This window comes from Monodelphis domestica, chromosome 2 (assembly GCF_027887165.1).
Source record: "Monodelphis domestica isolate mMonDom1 chromosome 2, mMonDom1.pri, whole genome shotgun sequence".
Classification (NCBI taxonomy): Eukaryota; Metazoa; Chordata; class Mammalia; order Didelphimorphia; family Didelphidae; genus Monodelphis; species Monodelphis domestica.
Window position 1 is genome coordinate 173,390,744 of NC_077228.1, and position 17,015 is coordinate 173,407,758.

The 17,015-nt window shown below is 42.4% G+C and overlaps 1 protein-coding gene across 8 annotated transcripts; it reads right to left on the bottom strand.

The window, feature by feature from the left end:
- Window positions 1-5,379: 5,379 nt before the first annotated feature.
- On the bottom strand, window positions 5,380-15,738 carry CHTOP (chromatin target of PRMT1). 8 transcript variants are annotated; one of them, XM_007481933.3, is made up of 7 exons: window positions 15,466-15,738; window positions 14,388-14,469; window positions 11,936-12,089; window positions 11,190-11,273; window positions 9,176-9,365; window positions 8,272-8,409; window positions 5,380-6,570 (listed from the first exon to the last, which is right to left on the bottom strand). In XM_007481933.3, the coding sequence occupies exons 2-7, from the start codon at window positions 14,450-14,452 to the stop codon at window positions 6,368-6,370; spliced, it is 834 nt and encodes a 277-aa protein (XP_007481995.1). In that variant the 5' UTR covers window positions 14,453-14,469; window positions 15,466-15,738; the 3' UTR covers window positions 5,380-6,367. The 8 variants fall into 8 exon arrangements, with proteins under 8 accessions (XP_007481995.1, XP_007481994.1, XP_007481993.1 ...); XM_007481932.3 differs by lacking the exon at window positions 15,466-15,738 and adding an exon at window positions 15,010-15,193 and having other exon boundaries at window positions 9,176-9,362; XM_007481931.3 differs by lacking the exon at window positions 15,466-15,738 and adding an exon at window positions 15,010-15,193.
- Window positions 15,739-17,015: the final 1,277 nt, after the last annotated feature.

A 17,015-nucleotide genomic window follows, 5' to 3' on the forward strand; every position in this document is an offset into this window, starting at 1 on the left:
GGAGGGGCGGTTGTGGCCTGGTGTTGGTGTTCACATGCAGCAGCAAGACGTCGACGTCGCTCATCTTCAAAGGTGGTGGCGGCATGGTTAATGTGGGTTCGCCAGCTGCTTCTGACAGAGGCAGCGAGTTCTAGTTGCTTTGGTGTGATGCCAGCCCACTTCAAGTTGGACGTTAGCTGATCCTTGAATCTTTTCTTTGGTCGGCCTTGTTTCCTGAGTCCAGCTGACAGTTCACCATAGAATACCTGTCTTGGTATTCGCTGTGGGTCCATGCGGATGACGTGTCCAGACCATCGTAGCTGGGTCTTGAGGACCAGGACTTCGATGCTGGTGGAGTTGGCTCTGTCGAGGACTTCCTGATTGGTGATTCGGTCCTGCCATCAGATCCTCATGATTGACCGGAGGGAGCGTTGGTGGAATTGCTCCAGCTGTTTCATGTGCTTCCGGTACAGTGTCCATGTCTCACAACCGTACAGGAGCGAGCTGAGGACCACTGCGTTATACACTTTGAGCTTCGTCGCAGTGCTTACACCTCTGTATTGGAGGACTTTGCAGCGCAGCCGCCCAAGTGCCTGGCTGGCCTTTTGGATCCTGGCATTAATCTTGTGGTCTAGGAACCCGTCGTTGGCGGTGGTGCTGCCCAGGTACTTGAAAGTGTTGACGTTAGAAAGCTGCGTGCCATTGATTGTAATGCACAGCTGGTTAGTTGGCCTCCCTGGTGCAGGTTGGAACAGTACCTCTGTTTTGCTGAGGCTGATAGTCAGGCCAAACAGTTTTGTTGCAGTGGAGAACCTGTCCACAATGGTTTGGAGATGATTTTCTTGGTGGGCCATGAGAGCACAGTCATCTGCAAAGAGAGCTTCCAGGATGAGTCTCTCTGTTGTCTTTGTTTTTGCAGTCAGGCAGTGACGGTCAAATAGTGAGCCATTCAGTCGGTATTTGATGTAGACGCCCAGGTCTAGATCAATCACAGCATGTCGTAATACTTGGGTGAAAAATAGGTTGAATAGTACCGGAGCAAGTACACAGCCTTGTTTCATGCCATTGGAGATGTTGAAGCGATTGGAAGTCTCTCCACCAGATAAGACTTCCCCTGTCATGTCGACATGAAAGAACTGGATCAGTTTGACAAATTTTGCTGGGCAACCAAGCTTGCTGAGGATCACCCACAATGCGTCCCTGTTCACTATGTCGAATGCCTTTGTCAGGTCTATGAAGACAATGTAGAGACTCAGGTTCTGCTCAAGGCATTTTTCCTGCATTTGCCTCACCGTGAAGACCATGTCGATGGTGCTGCGATCTGGTCGGAAGCCACATTGTGATTCAGGCAGGTTCTGCTCTGAAACAGATGACAGGAGTCTGTTGAGTATAACACGGGCGATGATCTTTCAGGCAGTGGAGAGTAGTGAGATGCCTCTGTAGTTGTCACAGGCTGCTTGTGAGGTTGTGGGAGAGCTTTAAGGTAAAACCCTGGATCTGGACAGGTTGCCCTTGTCAAGAATGACAGATTCCAATAGGTAGCTTAAAAATAAAAGGGATTAATTCATTTGAATGTATGTCAAATGGGATGGCTGAGGAAGACAGAGTAGATAGAATGCTGCCTCCTTGAGGAGATGTGTGCTGGGCTTTTAATACCCTCCTGACAAGAGGGTCTATGTGACTAGAGATGGGATGATGGTGACAGGTTACTGGGTCTCTGGAACCTGAGATGGGTCATGTGGTTATGCCCTATGCCTCAAGGTCAAAAGGGGGTGAATGGTCCAGTTTACAGGAAAATCAGTTATCTGGGATATAAAGGAGCCATTTATCAGGAGCAAGCTGGGAGATGCCTATCTGTACTCATCAAAAATAAAGGGAGAGGGGGGAAGCTGGGGGGTTCAGTAAATTGAGAACCAGGCCTAGAGACAGGAGGTCCTAGGTTCAGATTTGGCCTCAGACACTTCCTAGCTGTGTGACCCTGGGCAAGTCACTTAACGCTCATTGCCTAGCCCTTACCCTTACTTCTGTCTTGGAACCAATAAACAATATTGATTCTAAGAAGGAAGGTAAAGGTTTAAAAAAAAAAAGAATGAAGGGAAAAGCCAGAGGAGATCTTCTTAACTCAAAGTTATCTTCCCTAGCACTGCAGGAATGTAAGGAAAAATGAGCCTTGTATGTGTTCTCTGACCTGGGAAACAATCTGGGGTTTTGAGGTATCTAGGGGAATCCTGTACTATAGCATTATCCCCCTGGACCAAGGGGCCTTCCAGGCTACCTAGGTTTGTTTGCACCCACTCTGGCCAAAGCCTATTCTCCCCTACCATGTTGCACCAGTTAGGTCCTCTTCCTTCCCACTGGGATTTTTCCTGCTACTGCAGCATTTCTCAATGGCAAAAGCCTGGAGGAACAAGGAAGGTGAAGACTCTCTGCAGGTGCCAGTGCCCATAATTGCCAAGCTCCTAGGCAATCACACCTGACTGCTCCATTATTATGTTAACCTCCTCTGCTTCCCCTCTCCCTGATCTCGTTTCTTTCCTCTCTTCATTCATTTGGTTCATGCATCCTACAAGCATGTAAGCAACTGCCATGTGCTAAGAATTGGGGATACAGAAAAAGTCAAAATTAGTCCCTGTTCTCTCAGCAACTTCAGGGCAGGTAGGGGGCTGTTTTTTGTTTTGTCTTTCTTTGTATCCCCAGGGAGCAACTGAGATTTCACCAAAACTTGCTGAAGTGGGCCAATGTAGGAATTTGTTTCATTTGACTATAAAGCCTTACTAAAAACGTAGTTTTAAGAGGAATTTTTTTTTTTGCTCTCTCATTTGAGGAGTGTGAGAGGGAGAAAATATGAATTTGAAGATGTGAGGAGCAGGAACCTATAAGATGATAGATTCCTCTTACAAAGATACAGAATGGAGTCAGGTAGGGAGAAGTCAGGCCATGTCACCCAAGTGTGGATCCTAAAACCCATTTCCTCAAAATCCTACCAGCTCAAGCTGAGGAGATCTGAACTGATAAGTTATCCCCATAAAAGGCTAGAGAAAATGCAGATAGATGGGACTGGAACAGTCCTTGTTTTGATTAGTTAAAACCCCTTGTATAATTAGAATAATTGGTTTTATAAGTTGCACATTCTGATTAGCTTTCAAGATAAGATTATAACTCTCAGGTAATCAGCCAATGGTGAATGAGAGGAGGGATCATTTTTGTATCAGAGACCAGGATAAAAGGGAGGCTGTCTGCAACCATATTTTGTACTTCTAGCTGGCTGAAACATTTCTAACATTGGCTCTTGAGTGCCTCATTCTTGAGAGAATGAAATGAGACTTTATAACTCTGACACTGAGTTTAAGATTATTTTTGAGGTGGTTGTTCCTTTCATAAGGTAAGAAAAAGTTCAACTGGAAAGAAAAGAAAAACAGAATATAATGGATTGTTAAAAGAAGCTTGGAGTAGTAAGTAGACTCCAAGTCAAGAAGACCTACCTACCTCCCATACTTGGCTCTATATAGATAGGCATGTGACACACCTCTCTATATCTATATCGTTATATATATATATATATATATCTATATAGTTATATATATATATATAGTAATATATATATATATATAACTATATAGATAGGCATGTGACACACCTCTCTGGGCCAGTTTTCTGGTCTATAAAATAAACTAGTAATAGCACCTACCTCACAACACTGTTGTAAGAACCAGATGAGATTATGTATGCAAAGTGCTTTGCAAACTTTATATGTATATATGAGAGAAATTTTAAGTTTTGTTTGGAAAGTGGAAGTATATTTGGAAGAGAAAGTGGTAATCCCCAGTGAAGAAAACTTTGTAAAGTAGGAAGAAGTAAACATTTGCCTGAGAAAGTGAAGAAAATGTATGTGTATGTAAGAATCCATCAATAAATCTGGTGGTGCTCAAGACCTTGGCAAGTGTTGGTATTGGGAGCGTATAAGAAAGCAGAGCTGTCACCTTAGTCCCAGGATGGAACGGGTGCTTTGTGTGGTAGTGTGTAATTAGAATCCATTACCCTAGATTCCCAGCATCCCATGTTCCTTCTCAAGTTTCTTGCTGATGTAGGGAGGACATAAATTTGGTGTAGCATCGCCTCTCGCTCAGTGGGTTGTGGATGTGGGGTGAGGGAGAGGCAGGAGAAATTACTCACATGGCTTAAATTGTTAATTAGGTTTTTTACTTCTGTTTCCTTTTTATTCCTTCTACTTCGTGATTAATAAACCCTATAAAATGTAATCTTGGAGTGTTGGATATTAATTTAAATCTTACAGCAGTGAATTTCCTATTATAGGTTCCAAGTTTGAGATTTCATGAATAAGGGGCCAGGTAACCCAGGACAGTAGGAGCCCACAGTGGTTGTTCTGCCAAGACTAACAACTACTGAGGCTGATCACCTTTTTTCTCCAATGCCTCAATCAAGGCTCATCAAATTTTGACCTAGACTTCCCTAAGATTTTCTAGGCTTAGGATCCTCTTCCTTTTGGTCCACCCAAACTTGGACTCCATCTAAAGGTATTTACAAATTCCCACTTAGGTTCTTTTATCTCCAGGAGTTTCCTCCCCTCCTAGCCATCTGCAGCCCTTTTCACCTCAATGCATTTGAAAGTTACATCATTTCTCCTTTGTTGCTTCATGCTCTTGAGGTCACAGGTTAGTAGTGGGACAAACTAGTAGTCAAAGATAAAATATTCCTCAACATATGCAAATAGGGGTGGGTTGGGCATGATAAAACTACTAGAAGGGTAAATGGGTTAGAATGGATAGGGAATTTGCATAAGGCAGAGAGCAAAAGGTAGTCACTCCAGAAATTGCTTCAACCCTTTACCTTCACATTAGAATGTAACTCGTCCAATTTCACCTAACAGACTATTATCAAGGAGTTAACTATTATCAAGGAGTTAACACCACAACTACCCACCCACAAGCACATTTTCTTGTTCCCTAAAGCTTTTAGGGTCTGGAACCTTTATTATCCTCTTGAAAGAGTATGGGCAAAGTAAGTGAAAAATTAACTAGGGAAATACACATTATGAAGCTATTTCTACCTGTCTTTCTAATTTCAAACACAAGTTTCAACTTTACATTAAATGGCTGATTTTAGGTGGTGAATAAATTAGATGAATATCCTACTTTTGGGGTGCCTTTACTCTAGGCTTCAAACCATGGATACATGCGATTAGGAGAGAAAATTGTTCCCATGGTGAAAAGACAGGTTAAAAGTGAGGTATAACAAACATGGAGGAGAAAACTATTAGGGTCACTGTCCATTCAGGGTTTATCATCTACCCTGGAAGAAAAGCAAACAGGCAGAACCCCATTACTGGAATGACTGCGAAGTTTCAAAGGAACCCAGCAAGAAAAAGGTCAAAAGGCCTGGTTGGATATGAGAACTGTTTCTTCTTTGTTACAATGAACCAGAAATACAAGATTCTATTGAAACTGGAATAGCTGACAAAGATATGACTGAACTTTAAAACTTCAAGGGAAAGAAAGAGATAAGCAAAGCCAACGTGGGGGTAAAATCCAAAGTTGTTCTACACTGAAAACTGTTAACAAAGATAATAGCACTTCTAAGGTGTTCTCAGAACCCACCTGGCAGTTACCCTGCCGCAATTCTCTCACTCCCCTCCCCTCTTAAGAATCTGCCAAACATTTGCTGCAGGTAAATAAGATTGACCATTACCCATTTTGTTCATGATACAAGTAACAGAAGGAAAGCTTCTGTATCAAGAAAGATGGCTTATTACTATGGATAACACCCTGATGTTGAATGGTAAAAATTTGATTACCATTGGTAACTTATTAAAGGATTGTTACCTGGCTCCCAAGATAACAAACTAGCTCCCTCACAATTGCTGCAGTGTGTCTAAATGTCTTCTCTCTCCAGATTTCTAAAAAGTTTTCTGTAAGAGGCCAGTGAGTGTGCAAGATTTAGAACAGAACTATTACTATTTCTTTTATCACCCTCTCTTTAAAACCTCTAAACTGAGGAGGAGCTCTAGTGCCTCAGTGTAAGACTGAATGGGGACAATATTAGCATGTCAGTGCATATGTGGGTGATGTGGGGGAGGAGGAATATTCCAGTTACCAGGCAGTCACATTCAAGTTCAGAGAGGAGTATAGAAAAAAAAATATATAAAACCAATTAAAAAGAAAAAACAAAACAAAACACAACACAAACGTTTCATCCAACACAGTATCAAAAAATAAAAGAACACACAAAATGTATGAACTGGTGGCTGAATAAAGTCCACAACGTATTATGATAGATCCTTTCAGCATCTGTCACGTCTTCTTATTTGTTAGCTCAGGGTCCTTACAGATGTAATGAACTTGAAGAATTGTCTCTAACAGGAAGGTTGGCCTCAATCATTGGTCTCAGGGTCTGTCTGAGCCATGTATGCATCTAGCTCAGCATCCAGGTGTCCTTTTGTTTTCGACATATATGCATCCAATTGGTTGTCAAGCTGCTCCTTGGTCAGTGCAGGTCTGGCAGAACCTCTACCTCGTCCACGACCTCTACCACGACCACCAAAGCCCCCTCGTCCTCGGCCCACCATGCCGCGACCTGATCCAGGGAAAGAAGAGAGTTACAATGAAATGTGTAATGAAGCTTTTTGGTAGCTTACTGTAGTGGACATGCTCCTCATGCCAATAAAGGGACCCTAACAGATAAAAATGAAGAGGCATAAGTTTAAAAAAAAAAAGAAGAAGAAGAATTCTGTTCAACAAAATGAACACTCTGGGAAATAGGCAACTTAGGAAGATTACACAAATCTTCTGATACAATGAGCACAATGTGTACTGGATAAAGTTGTTCAAACAGTTTGTTTCTTCAGCATGATTTTATCCATTACCTTATGGGTGAAGAATTTATTTTTGCTGAATTCCTTTTTTTCATTACTATACCCTCTTCTCCATGATTGATACTTTAATTAAAACTTGAGACCTGTTGACATCTCATGATCTAGTAGAAAAAATTTAAATCAATAAATTTGAAAAGACATGAAATCTCATAGCCTTGAGATGCTTTGCAAATTCACCATTACTGCCTCCAAAAAAACAATCTGAGTTGTACTTCTTTTTCCTTTTTGAACACCCAAACCAGACCATCCTTTAGTATGGCAAAACATTACAGAATATATCAAAGGTTGGTGTGACCAGAAGCTATTTCTCTACTGTCCTGTGTGTAGTTTGACACAGGAACTGTGTGGGGAGATGGGAAAGGAACCAATAAGTAACCACAGCTGTCAATACATCCTACTCTACCGACCAGTCATGCTTAAGCCAACAAGCAATTAATCATTTATGAGCATTCACTAAGAAAGTTCCAATTCACTCAATATAACAGCCACTTCAGTCTCGTCCCTAGGGAAACTTGGGAATCAGTTTTTAAAAAGGTTTGGCAATCTGCAATTTCATCCTGCAAACCGAATTTAGCATAGTATTCACTGAAGAAACCAGACAGTACACAATGAAAATTCAGATAACCTAAGGCATTAGATCTCATTTTCTAAGAGCTTTGGGTCTTAAATTACAGAAGATCTACACAATGACCTTAAGACACCACTTCAGTCCAACTAAGCTATGCCAACAGTGGTTCATATGTTGGGAATTGTCTCTCTTGGCCTGAAAATTTAAAGCTCTCACCAGGTCTGGTATTTTTTTTGGGGGTGGGGTCAAAAGGTACCATAAGAAGGATATAGATGATATTTTTCTTTGAAACTTTGGCAAAAGCTAGGAACTACCAGTAAATAGCAACTTCATCCCTGTATAATGTCAAACCATCATACCTGGATCATTTGGCCAAAAAAGGACTTAAATCTCAGGGTTTCCCAGTGGCCCAAAGGTTCTTAATATTGATCATCATTCACCACCATCTGCCCAATCTTGTACATACCTGAATTGCACATAGTAGGAGCTCAATAAATATTGGTTGAATTTAAGTTTTTATCTGGGTCAATTAAAATGAGAATCATAAATTATATAATTTGAACTTGCCAACAACCTGAAAAGAAACTAGTAGCAATTCAGGTTGATTGAAATTATATTCAAATAAATTGTTTTATATGCCTAACATCAACCCTTGGAAAAATCCTAGGAGAAACCTCTATACAAAGCTTATACATTATGAATTTGGATAGAAGTTGTCCCCCCCACCCCCCCTTCCCTAAAGCCTCCTTATGACAAAGTGGAGCAGGAAGATGTGCATAAGTTTTTTTTAGGGAAACGTAGGGGAAGCACTTTCTGAAGATGGTAGCTGACTAACCTCTACCACCGATTCCTCCACGGCCCATTGCTCCTCGCCCTAGGCCCCCTCTCCCAGGGCCTCCACGACCTCGGACACCACCTCTTCTTAATCCCATTCGGGGAGCTACGCCTCGTCCACCTCGGAGCAGGTTTTGACCTTGGAGAGGGGAGACACAATGCACATGCAGGTAAATCCAAGATATTTAATAAAGTTTAAATCCCAGCCAGGGGAAGGTGGTAAAGTTTAAATATAAGGAAAAATTTGGACACTTTCCAGGTTGGCCAAGGCAAGTCTACACTGGGAGGATGGGTGCTTTACTAGAAATCTGCTCTTCATGTGGTAATTTCAACAAGTATATATTGAGCTCCTCCTACACGCCCCTACTATTCTGGGGGATTAAAATGGTTGACCATCCTTATCCTCAAGGAGCTTACACAATCTTGTTAGGGACAACTCATATATGAAGAATATGAAAGCATCTGATTAAATGCAAAACTGTATTATTTTCATCAATGTTGGTTTTTAAAGTTCTTTATACATGATATATATCAGAGTATACCACATAGCACACAAACAGAAGAAGCAAGCCCATCCAATGAGAAGTTCTAGCCAACCAGAACTTTATATACCTCATAGGTTTCCTTAAGTAAATATGACCTATTGCTTTAGTAAGTTAGCAGGGAGGCAAGTTATTTTAAAATGATACAGAGAAGATATGGATTACTTCTTATGCAGATCAAAGCCTTTTACCATTGTGTAAATAACGAGAAAAATATGGATTTACTAAAGAACACTGCATACTATTAAAATCAAGTGACCTTAAAATATAAGCATTGCAGTCAGATTTAAAAGTTTTATGTTCTGAAGTAACATGAAGTAAAGGGCAAGAGAGATATGGTATAATAAAGTTTTAAGGACTGACCTCGAAGAGACATCCCTCCCCTTAGCAGGGCTCTTGTAGCACGTCCTCCACGAAGTCCTCCTCCTCGTGGCAAGCCTCTCTGGCCCATGGGCAAACCCCGACCTCCAACTGCTCCCCTGGCCAGGGGGCCAGTGGGGCGGCCTAACCGTGCCTGGATGTTACTTTTACCTAGACGCTGTTTTAAGCTCTTCTGAAAGGAAAGTTTTGTAGAGGTTAAGATCAGGAAACAATCCAGAAAGGATGGAGATTCACAGTGCACAAAAAGAAGCAAGTGAGATGCCTTGTATGGAGGGAGAGCCCTACAGCGAGTGCCCTAAGGATTTCCATACAGAAGAAGCTAGTACTTGTCTCAGAAGGAAAAGAAGCTGAGTTTTGCCTAGAAGGAAGTTGAGTGTGGTCTTGAATTTGGAAAGCATCATCAACTACCTGAATATGCTTTGAATACAGCCATCACACACCAAAATCTCTTCAGACTTTTAAAGTTTTATTTTCAAACCCTGGTTGTTTTTCCATTTTCGGTCACTTAACTTTGAGAATGCTATAAGGGAATCCTAAGTATCTCAGAGTCAGAGCTAGGACCTCAGAGGTCATCTGGTCCAATTCCTTTGTTTCCCAGATGAGGAAACGGAGGTCCTAAGAGTTGAATGGCTCCAGGTCTCTCAGAGAATAGTAGAGTTAGGTTTTAACTGTCGGTCATTTGGGTCCAAAACCAAAACATTTCCCACTGTATTTTGCTGACATGACAAAGCACTTAATATAAACCAAAAATTCTACCTTCCAAAATTGGGAATTCTGACCTCTGAGAATAATGTTTTTTCCACCTTCTGTCAAAATTTAAATGACAAAATTATTTGAGCTATGGAAGTTACAACCTAGTCTGATTTTCCTGCTTGAAATGTGGTCCTTCACTTCACTCTTAGGGTTACATTTGCAGATGTTCCTTCCTTACCTCAGGATTTGATGAATAAACAAGAAAAGTTATGAGCTCTCAAACCTTAAAATGTCAAAAATCCACAAACCTATGTCTTTTTTCCCCAACAAGTACCAATATTAATAATTTTTAATACCCAATCAAGCAAATAACCTAAACATTTCCATCTTTAAGACAATTACTGATTATCTTTCAGAGCAAGTCTGTACTAGGCAAGTGTGAAGATTCCATAGATCCTTCCTTACAAGGGACTACTGGACTTCAAAAGGTAGCACGTCTCAAGAGAGAAAAATGTCCCCTCAAATATGAGATCAACTGCAGCCTTTGAGGAAAACCAGAGGTATGATGTCTTTCCATTGTGTAAAGTCATCAATATTAACCCTCAACCCATTCCTTAAGTTCCCTACAACAGTAGACACTTTTGATCTCCTACAGTCATCTAAAATATGCTGGTGATAATCCCCTTGATCTTAATTTTAACTGGTTGCCTGATTATTATGCAGATTTCCCAATGGGACAAGATCAAATATGAATCTAAATTGTTTCTAAGCCAATGAAGGAATTTTGAAGCACTATCTACCCAATTATAAGATAAGCCATGAAATGAAAAGGTCTGCCTATACAATTCCTTTTTTAAAAGGCCCACCACAAGTGTGAAGTCAGGGCTCCATTCCACAAACCCTTATATTTACTCATTAACAGTCACACAGGGGTGTTTTTCTTATAGCAGAAGCCCTTCTGGTTTTTTTTTTGCCATCATTACTGGTTCCTAAATATTTATAGTGACAATGCATTAACACCCTGTTTCAAGTTTCTGAAGGAAAACTTTCCATATAGCCTTCATTGATAATTGTCTTTTATCGAGTCTTATCTCCAGGAACTCATCCTCATTTTTTAACTCTCTGAAGAAGCTATCCACCAACATTTTTTTTAAATGATAAAAAAAATATTTTGGCCACTCTGTGGTAGCTGAAGCTGAAAGCCTTGCTTATTTTTGTCCAGTGAGCCCAATGGTTCAGAGTGTGTGTTATATTTAACTAGATCTAAGCACAGCCATGCAGTGCTCCCATGTCAAGTCCTTACAGTTGGATGGCACCGCCCTCCAGACTGCCAGCCACAGCTTGGACATATCCTTCCACAGCCACTCTCCGGACTTGCATACACAGTCTATGAATAATAAAGAGCAGGTTTTACTTCAGATCTAGGTGGAAATATGGATTGTGACTTCCTGGAAATTGGGTGGAAAACCATCATCTTTAATCACATATTCAAGATTTCTTTTTTTCTTCTAGATATAATGGGTGTTTTAGGGAGTGAAGGTATGATACCTTCACCAATTCTAAAATTACTTCCTTTCCTGAGTTACTTAGCATTGTCAATACAAATAAATTGACTATGCAGAATTTATAGACAGGGGAGGGAAGAGAAGGAGAAATAAAAAGCATATTTTCCTAGCTTTTAAGTCATTTAACAATTCCTTCAAAACAAATGGAAAACAAAGGGGAGGCAGTAGATGCCAAGATATTCAATTGGATTTCCCAAGGAAGTTCAATAAAAAAAAGTACAAAATACTAATACCTATAAAATGATCCAGGTCACACTAAACTGTGAAAACCACCCTCTCCCCCACCAAGAGAAAGACAGTGGGTTACTTCTTCATACTTGTCAACCAAAATAAAATACCCTGAACTACTTTTTCCCTTCAGAAAATCCTCAGCTCTTACCCTGAGCCACCTTGTAATAATCCACCATATCCTGCATAGCCATCAGTAGGGCTGCCTGACAGGCATCACCAGCTGCCTCTGGAGGATTATGACCTACTCTCTCACCTGCTTAAGTTTCAATGCTGCCTGGACAGAGGGTCTATTCTCCATCTGCTGGGCCAGTCTTCTGTTTCTGGCACTGGCTAGCTGCTGTTGCTGCTGCATCGTAGCCCGAATATTCACTGGCATCGGCTGTTTGTTCTTCAGCATATTAGTAAAGCTTCAAGGTCGAACAAAATGGGTGTTTAAATAAAAGCTTTATTACAAAACATTTATTGGCATTTTCATGGCTCTCTAGACCAGGAGCTCCAGATCCCACGAACTTTATGTAAAATGGTACGCTTAGATCAAGGCTGATGTGGGTCAAGGACTCCTCTGTTTCCACAAACGTGCAAGAATCAGAAACTTAGAAATGCAGGTAAGTGCAGTACATTCATTCAAAAGTGATAACAAGGGCTTAGGTTACTGCTTTTAGAAAAGTGGAAGGAATGAAAAACACGCAATAAGCAGATATGGTGATGACAGGAAACAGAAGATGTTACAAAGAATCAGAAAAAGACAAAACAAATACCCTGGGGTGGGGTAAAGTAGGTAAGTTTTAGCAGGAACTGGTCCAAGGTATGCCTTATAGGTGAATGTGGAACAGTTACAGTACCCTTCAAATTCCATAGAAATAATGACTCCATATATAAAGAGGAGCATATCAAGTTTTCCCATTGCCTCTGTCAATCTAGTTACATGTAAAGAACATTCACAAGATTTCATAATCTTACCACATGCCACAAAAGACAGAATCTAGGGCACATAATGAAATTTTTTTATAGGGGAGGTGGAGCCCCTTCACCTGTCATTTAATCAGGATAGGAAACCCCTCCCCAGTGAGGAAAATCCATTTACCACTACAAGTGGCACTTATTCTGAAACTTGGTCATGAAGATTGCAGAGGTCAATCTAGCCCAACTGCCTCATTTTACAGATGAGGAACTGGGGTCTAGACAGGATAATAAATGACTAGCTCAAGGTCACATCCTTCTTTTTTTTTTTTTTAATTAAAAACCCTTACCTTCCGTCTTGGAGTCAATACTGTGTATTGGCTCCAAGGCAGAAGAGTGGTAAGGGCTAGGCAATGGGGGTCAAGTGACTTGCCCAGGGTCACACAGCTAGGAAGTGGCTGAGGTCAGATTTGAACCTAGGACCTCCCGTCTCTAGGGCTGGTTCTCAATCCACTGAGCTACCCAGCTGCCCCCAAGGTCACATCCTTCTTAAGTGTCTGAGGTGGGATATAACTGAGGTCTGACTTTAAGTCAGGCCCCCTATAAACCTCTCACTCGGGAACCCTGGGAAATTAAGTGACCAGACTAAGTTCACACTGCCAGTGGCTCTTTGAACCAGGTCTTTCTGATTCTGAGGTGGAATTTTTTATCCACCCACACCTGTATGGCCCTTCATGTTGAATATTTTTCTTTTTTCTGGTCTGAGATTAAGGATTCCATTGGTACTGAGTTAGGAGGTACCCCCTACCAAGGAAGGCTTAATACTGCCTTAACTTTAACAAGTCTTAGTAAATCGCCTGGGGCATTTAGAAATCAAATTACTTGCCCAGGATTATAGAGTCAGAATGTCAGAAGCTGGGCCTGAACTTGGACCTTCCTGACACTAAAGTCTGTTCTTTATCTACTACATAATGTTTGCATCTCATGGCAAACATTAAGCTGAAGAACATTTTTTTTTTAAATTTCCTACTAGCTTGCCATGTACTACAACACAATCTACTTTCAATTTAATTAGTGGAACTACATTAAACCCAGGTCTTTATGGTGTTACATTTTTAAGTTTTACTTTCCTGGTCTTAAATGGCATTCCCCTTAATTACCCCAGATAAGTCTTCTTGAAAAAAAATCATGCATTAGTGCAACAACTAAGAATGTGATCACACTCCAATGAGTTCCACTCATGAAAACTCAATGGAACAGAAGAGAACATTTAACAGAAAAAGAAATAAAAACAAAACCTAAAGCAGTGCGGAAAGATGCAGAGATGAAGCAAAGAGGGTGCCTCTTACAAGGTCCAAGAATAGCATTCAAGGGCCTTTGGGCTAAGTTTTGGCCTGCTACCTGCCTCTTACAGGCCAGACCACAATCTTGTCGGCCTTGGACTGGGCAGCAAGCCTCCTACAGCCAGGGTAACATGCTACCGTGCTGCAGCATCCCCTATATCAATGTAAAAAACATGAAGAAAAAGGGAGGGTGTGAAGTGTTTTTAATTTAAAACACATCCCACCAGATTAACAGGTAAACAGCTACTGATAATGAGTTTTGAAACATTGCCCAATTTGTTTTGCGTACCATATATGCAGCAACTTAAGAACAGAGGTCCTTAGCCTTCTGTTGATATTTAAGTTAGCTTTAACTTAAAAACTGGGCCAGAAACCAAGATGGTTTTTAGTGTATTGGACCCCGGGGCCAATTTAAGTAAAGTTTTCTTATGTAGGAGTTGAAGTTGCTGTTGGCTGCCTCACCGCTCATTTAGAGACATCTTGGTGGTGCTTTTTAGCACAACTTTCGGAGCTGACTGTGCAGCCATCTTCAAATCCCGGGAATCTGTAAAGGAAAACAGGCATATTAATCAAAACAGAAAGGAGGTATCTTTAATCTCTATGAGGACCAGATACAACCAGCAGTTAGGATACAGAGTATGACCTTACTAAGAATTTATTGTCGATTTTAAAAAGAAGAGCAAATGAAATAAGCTATGAACTACCAGTCCAGCCACATAATAGAAAACAATCCTCCCAATATAAGTAACCAAATGAGGTCTGCCTGTTTGCTCCTCCCTCAAGAAGAATTAAGTAGTGGTGGAGCTATTAAGCAAAAGCTCCATCATTTGGCTTTCAACTGGTCTGATGCCAGGCTGGATGCTGATTATGACCAAGTTGGGTACTGAACAGACTTTTCTGAGTTTGCTAGTTGGCAAAGTGCCTTGCCTCTAAAGAGATCTCCCAGGGTGCTCTTTACATAACTGCACCTTGAAGGTTCTGTTTCCCTCAGAAACCCAATGATCTTATGATCTTTTGTCTCCAAGGAGCATCTGATACCCCCAAACCAACCACTTGTTCAAATTCAACAAATTTGTGAACCTACCACTCTGTATACACATCGTGCCCCTCGACTCTTCTCAAAAGTTTGGGCCTAAACCTTTCACCTCCCTTTTATCTCAGCCTTTCCTCCATTCCCCGTCCCTTTCTCTCAAGTCTCCTCGCCCTAACCCCGTCACTCCTTAGATGCTCCTCCCTCTATTTCTCCTATGCCTCTCGGGATTCCCACCTCAAACGCTCTCCTCCCCCGTTCTCTCCTCCTCGAGCCTGGCTCCCTCCCTCTCCCCCCCATCCCCCGCAGCGCTACAGTCCCCGTCACGTGCTAGGCATTCCCCCCCACCCCCGCTCCGCATTCTCCTCCCCCATCCCTCTTCGTTCGCTCCCTCTCTTCCCTCTGCCTCACGCCCTCCTTTTCGCGCCCCCCCAAAAGACTTTCCTTCGCATACACTGCACCCCCCCCAACCCTGGCCCCCCCGGCTCGGCCGCGCACGCGCACACGCACCAAAGGACACGGACGCCAGCGCTCCGCCGGGGGCCGCCGCTGCCACTGCGGTTGCGGTTGTGGGGCCGGAGACCGGCCGCGCTGGGCTTGTCTGGGGCGGGTGAAAGCGTTGGGCTGAGCCGGAGGATAGTTAGTCACTTGTGTGACGGGTTGGCTGTTGGGTCCTCGTGTCCGTTGTTCTTTCAATCCGCCCTCCCGCCAGCTGCCGCGACCAACTCTCGCTTGACGACCCGAACAAAATGGCCGCCAAGCTCAGAGCCGAACGGCACTGGCCAAAATGGCGCCGGCGCGTTGGCGTTGACGTGAGACTCGCGCTCGTCGCGAGAGGGCGGAGCTTGTGTTGGGCCCCGCCCTCCTCAGAGAAGTTAGTAACACGTGCGTTCCCTGAGTGAGGACGTTTGAGTGAATGCTTTGTGCTTTTGTATACGTTTGCGGGTATCCCCAACGGGCATCTATACTGTACGCCGGAGGACGTTTGCCTCTCAGACCCAGCGGTCCTGGGCTGTGGCTGGTTCTTGCTCCTGGTGCATTCCCAGCCCCTTTGACTAAGGGTGAGACCAGGTGGCCGCGGGAAATCTGGGTCTTCTAATGCAGTATTCCCTCCCGGTTCACTGCCTGTCCCTCACTCAGTTCTCGTTACTGGTCCTGTTCCTTGTGCGCCCCCGGGCTGTAACTGGAGATCTTAAACTGGAACCAGGCCCAAGTTGTGGTTTAATCCAAAAGGTGTAGTGGTGGTTATTATATGTTTTCAAGTCTTGACCCAGCCACCAACTGGATACTTTATTTCATTGAGATTCAGTTTTCTCATCTGTGAACTGATAATTGCCCTTTCAAAGAGGCAGGCTCTTTAAACCCCCCCTACAAAAACCCTCCTTCCCTTCTGTCTTAGAATCTATACAGTGTATTTATTCCAATACTGGCACAAGAGTGGTAAGGGCCAGGCAGTGGAGATTAAGTGACTTGCCCAGGGTCACCCAGCTAGGAGGTGTCTGAGTTCAAATTTGAACCCGGGATCTCCTGTCTCTAGGCCTGGCTTTCAATCTACTGAGCTGCATCCTCAGGTGGACTCAACCTGGGGTCCATGAACTTGCTTTTTAAAATATATTTTTATAACTATTAAAACATATTTTGGTTTATTTTGTAACCTCATTTATTTTATGTACTTAAAGAGAAGGGGTCCAATCACCGGATAAGTATCTATTAAGTTACTAAACCATTCTATGACACACAAGAACTCTTGGATTAAAATGATTTTGAAAAGCTTAATTGTAGATCTTATTACCCTAAATAAGTTTTGGATCTCTACCCTTCCTCAGCTTCTTAAAGCAGGGATCCCCAAACTACTACCTGTGGGCCACATGCAGCCCCCCCACCTGGGGGCCATTTATCCGGCTCCCACCACACTTCTGGAAGGTCACACTCTTTCATTGGTGGTCTGAGAGGACCACTGAATGTGGTGGTGCTGCAAAGAGTGGTGGCGATCATGTACAGTACTACTTCCGGTGACATAATCCTTTGCATGGCGCCTTGTTCTGAGACAAGAACCAGGT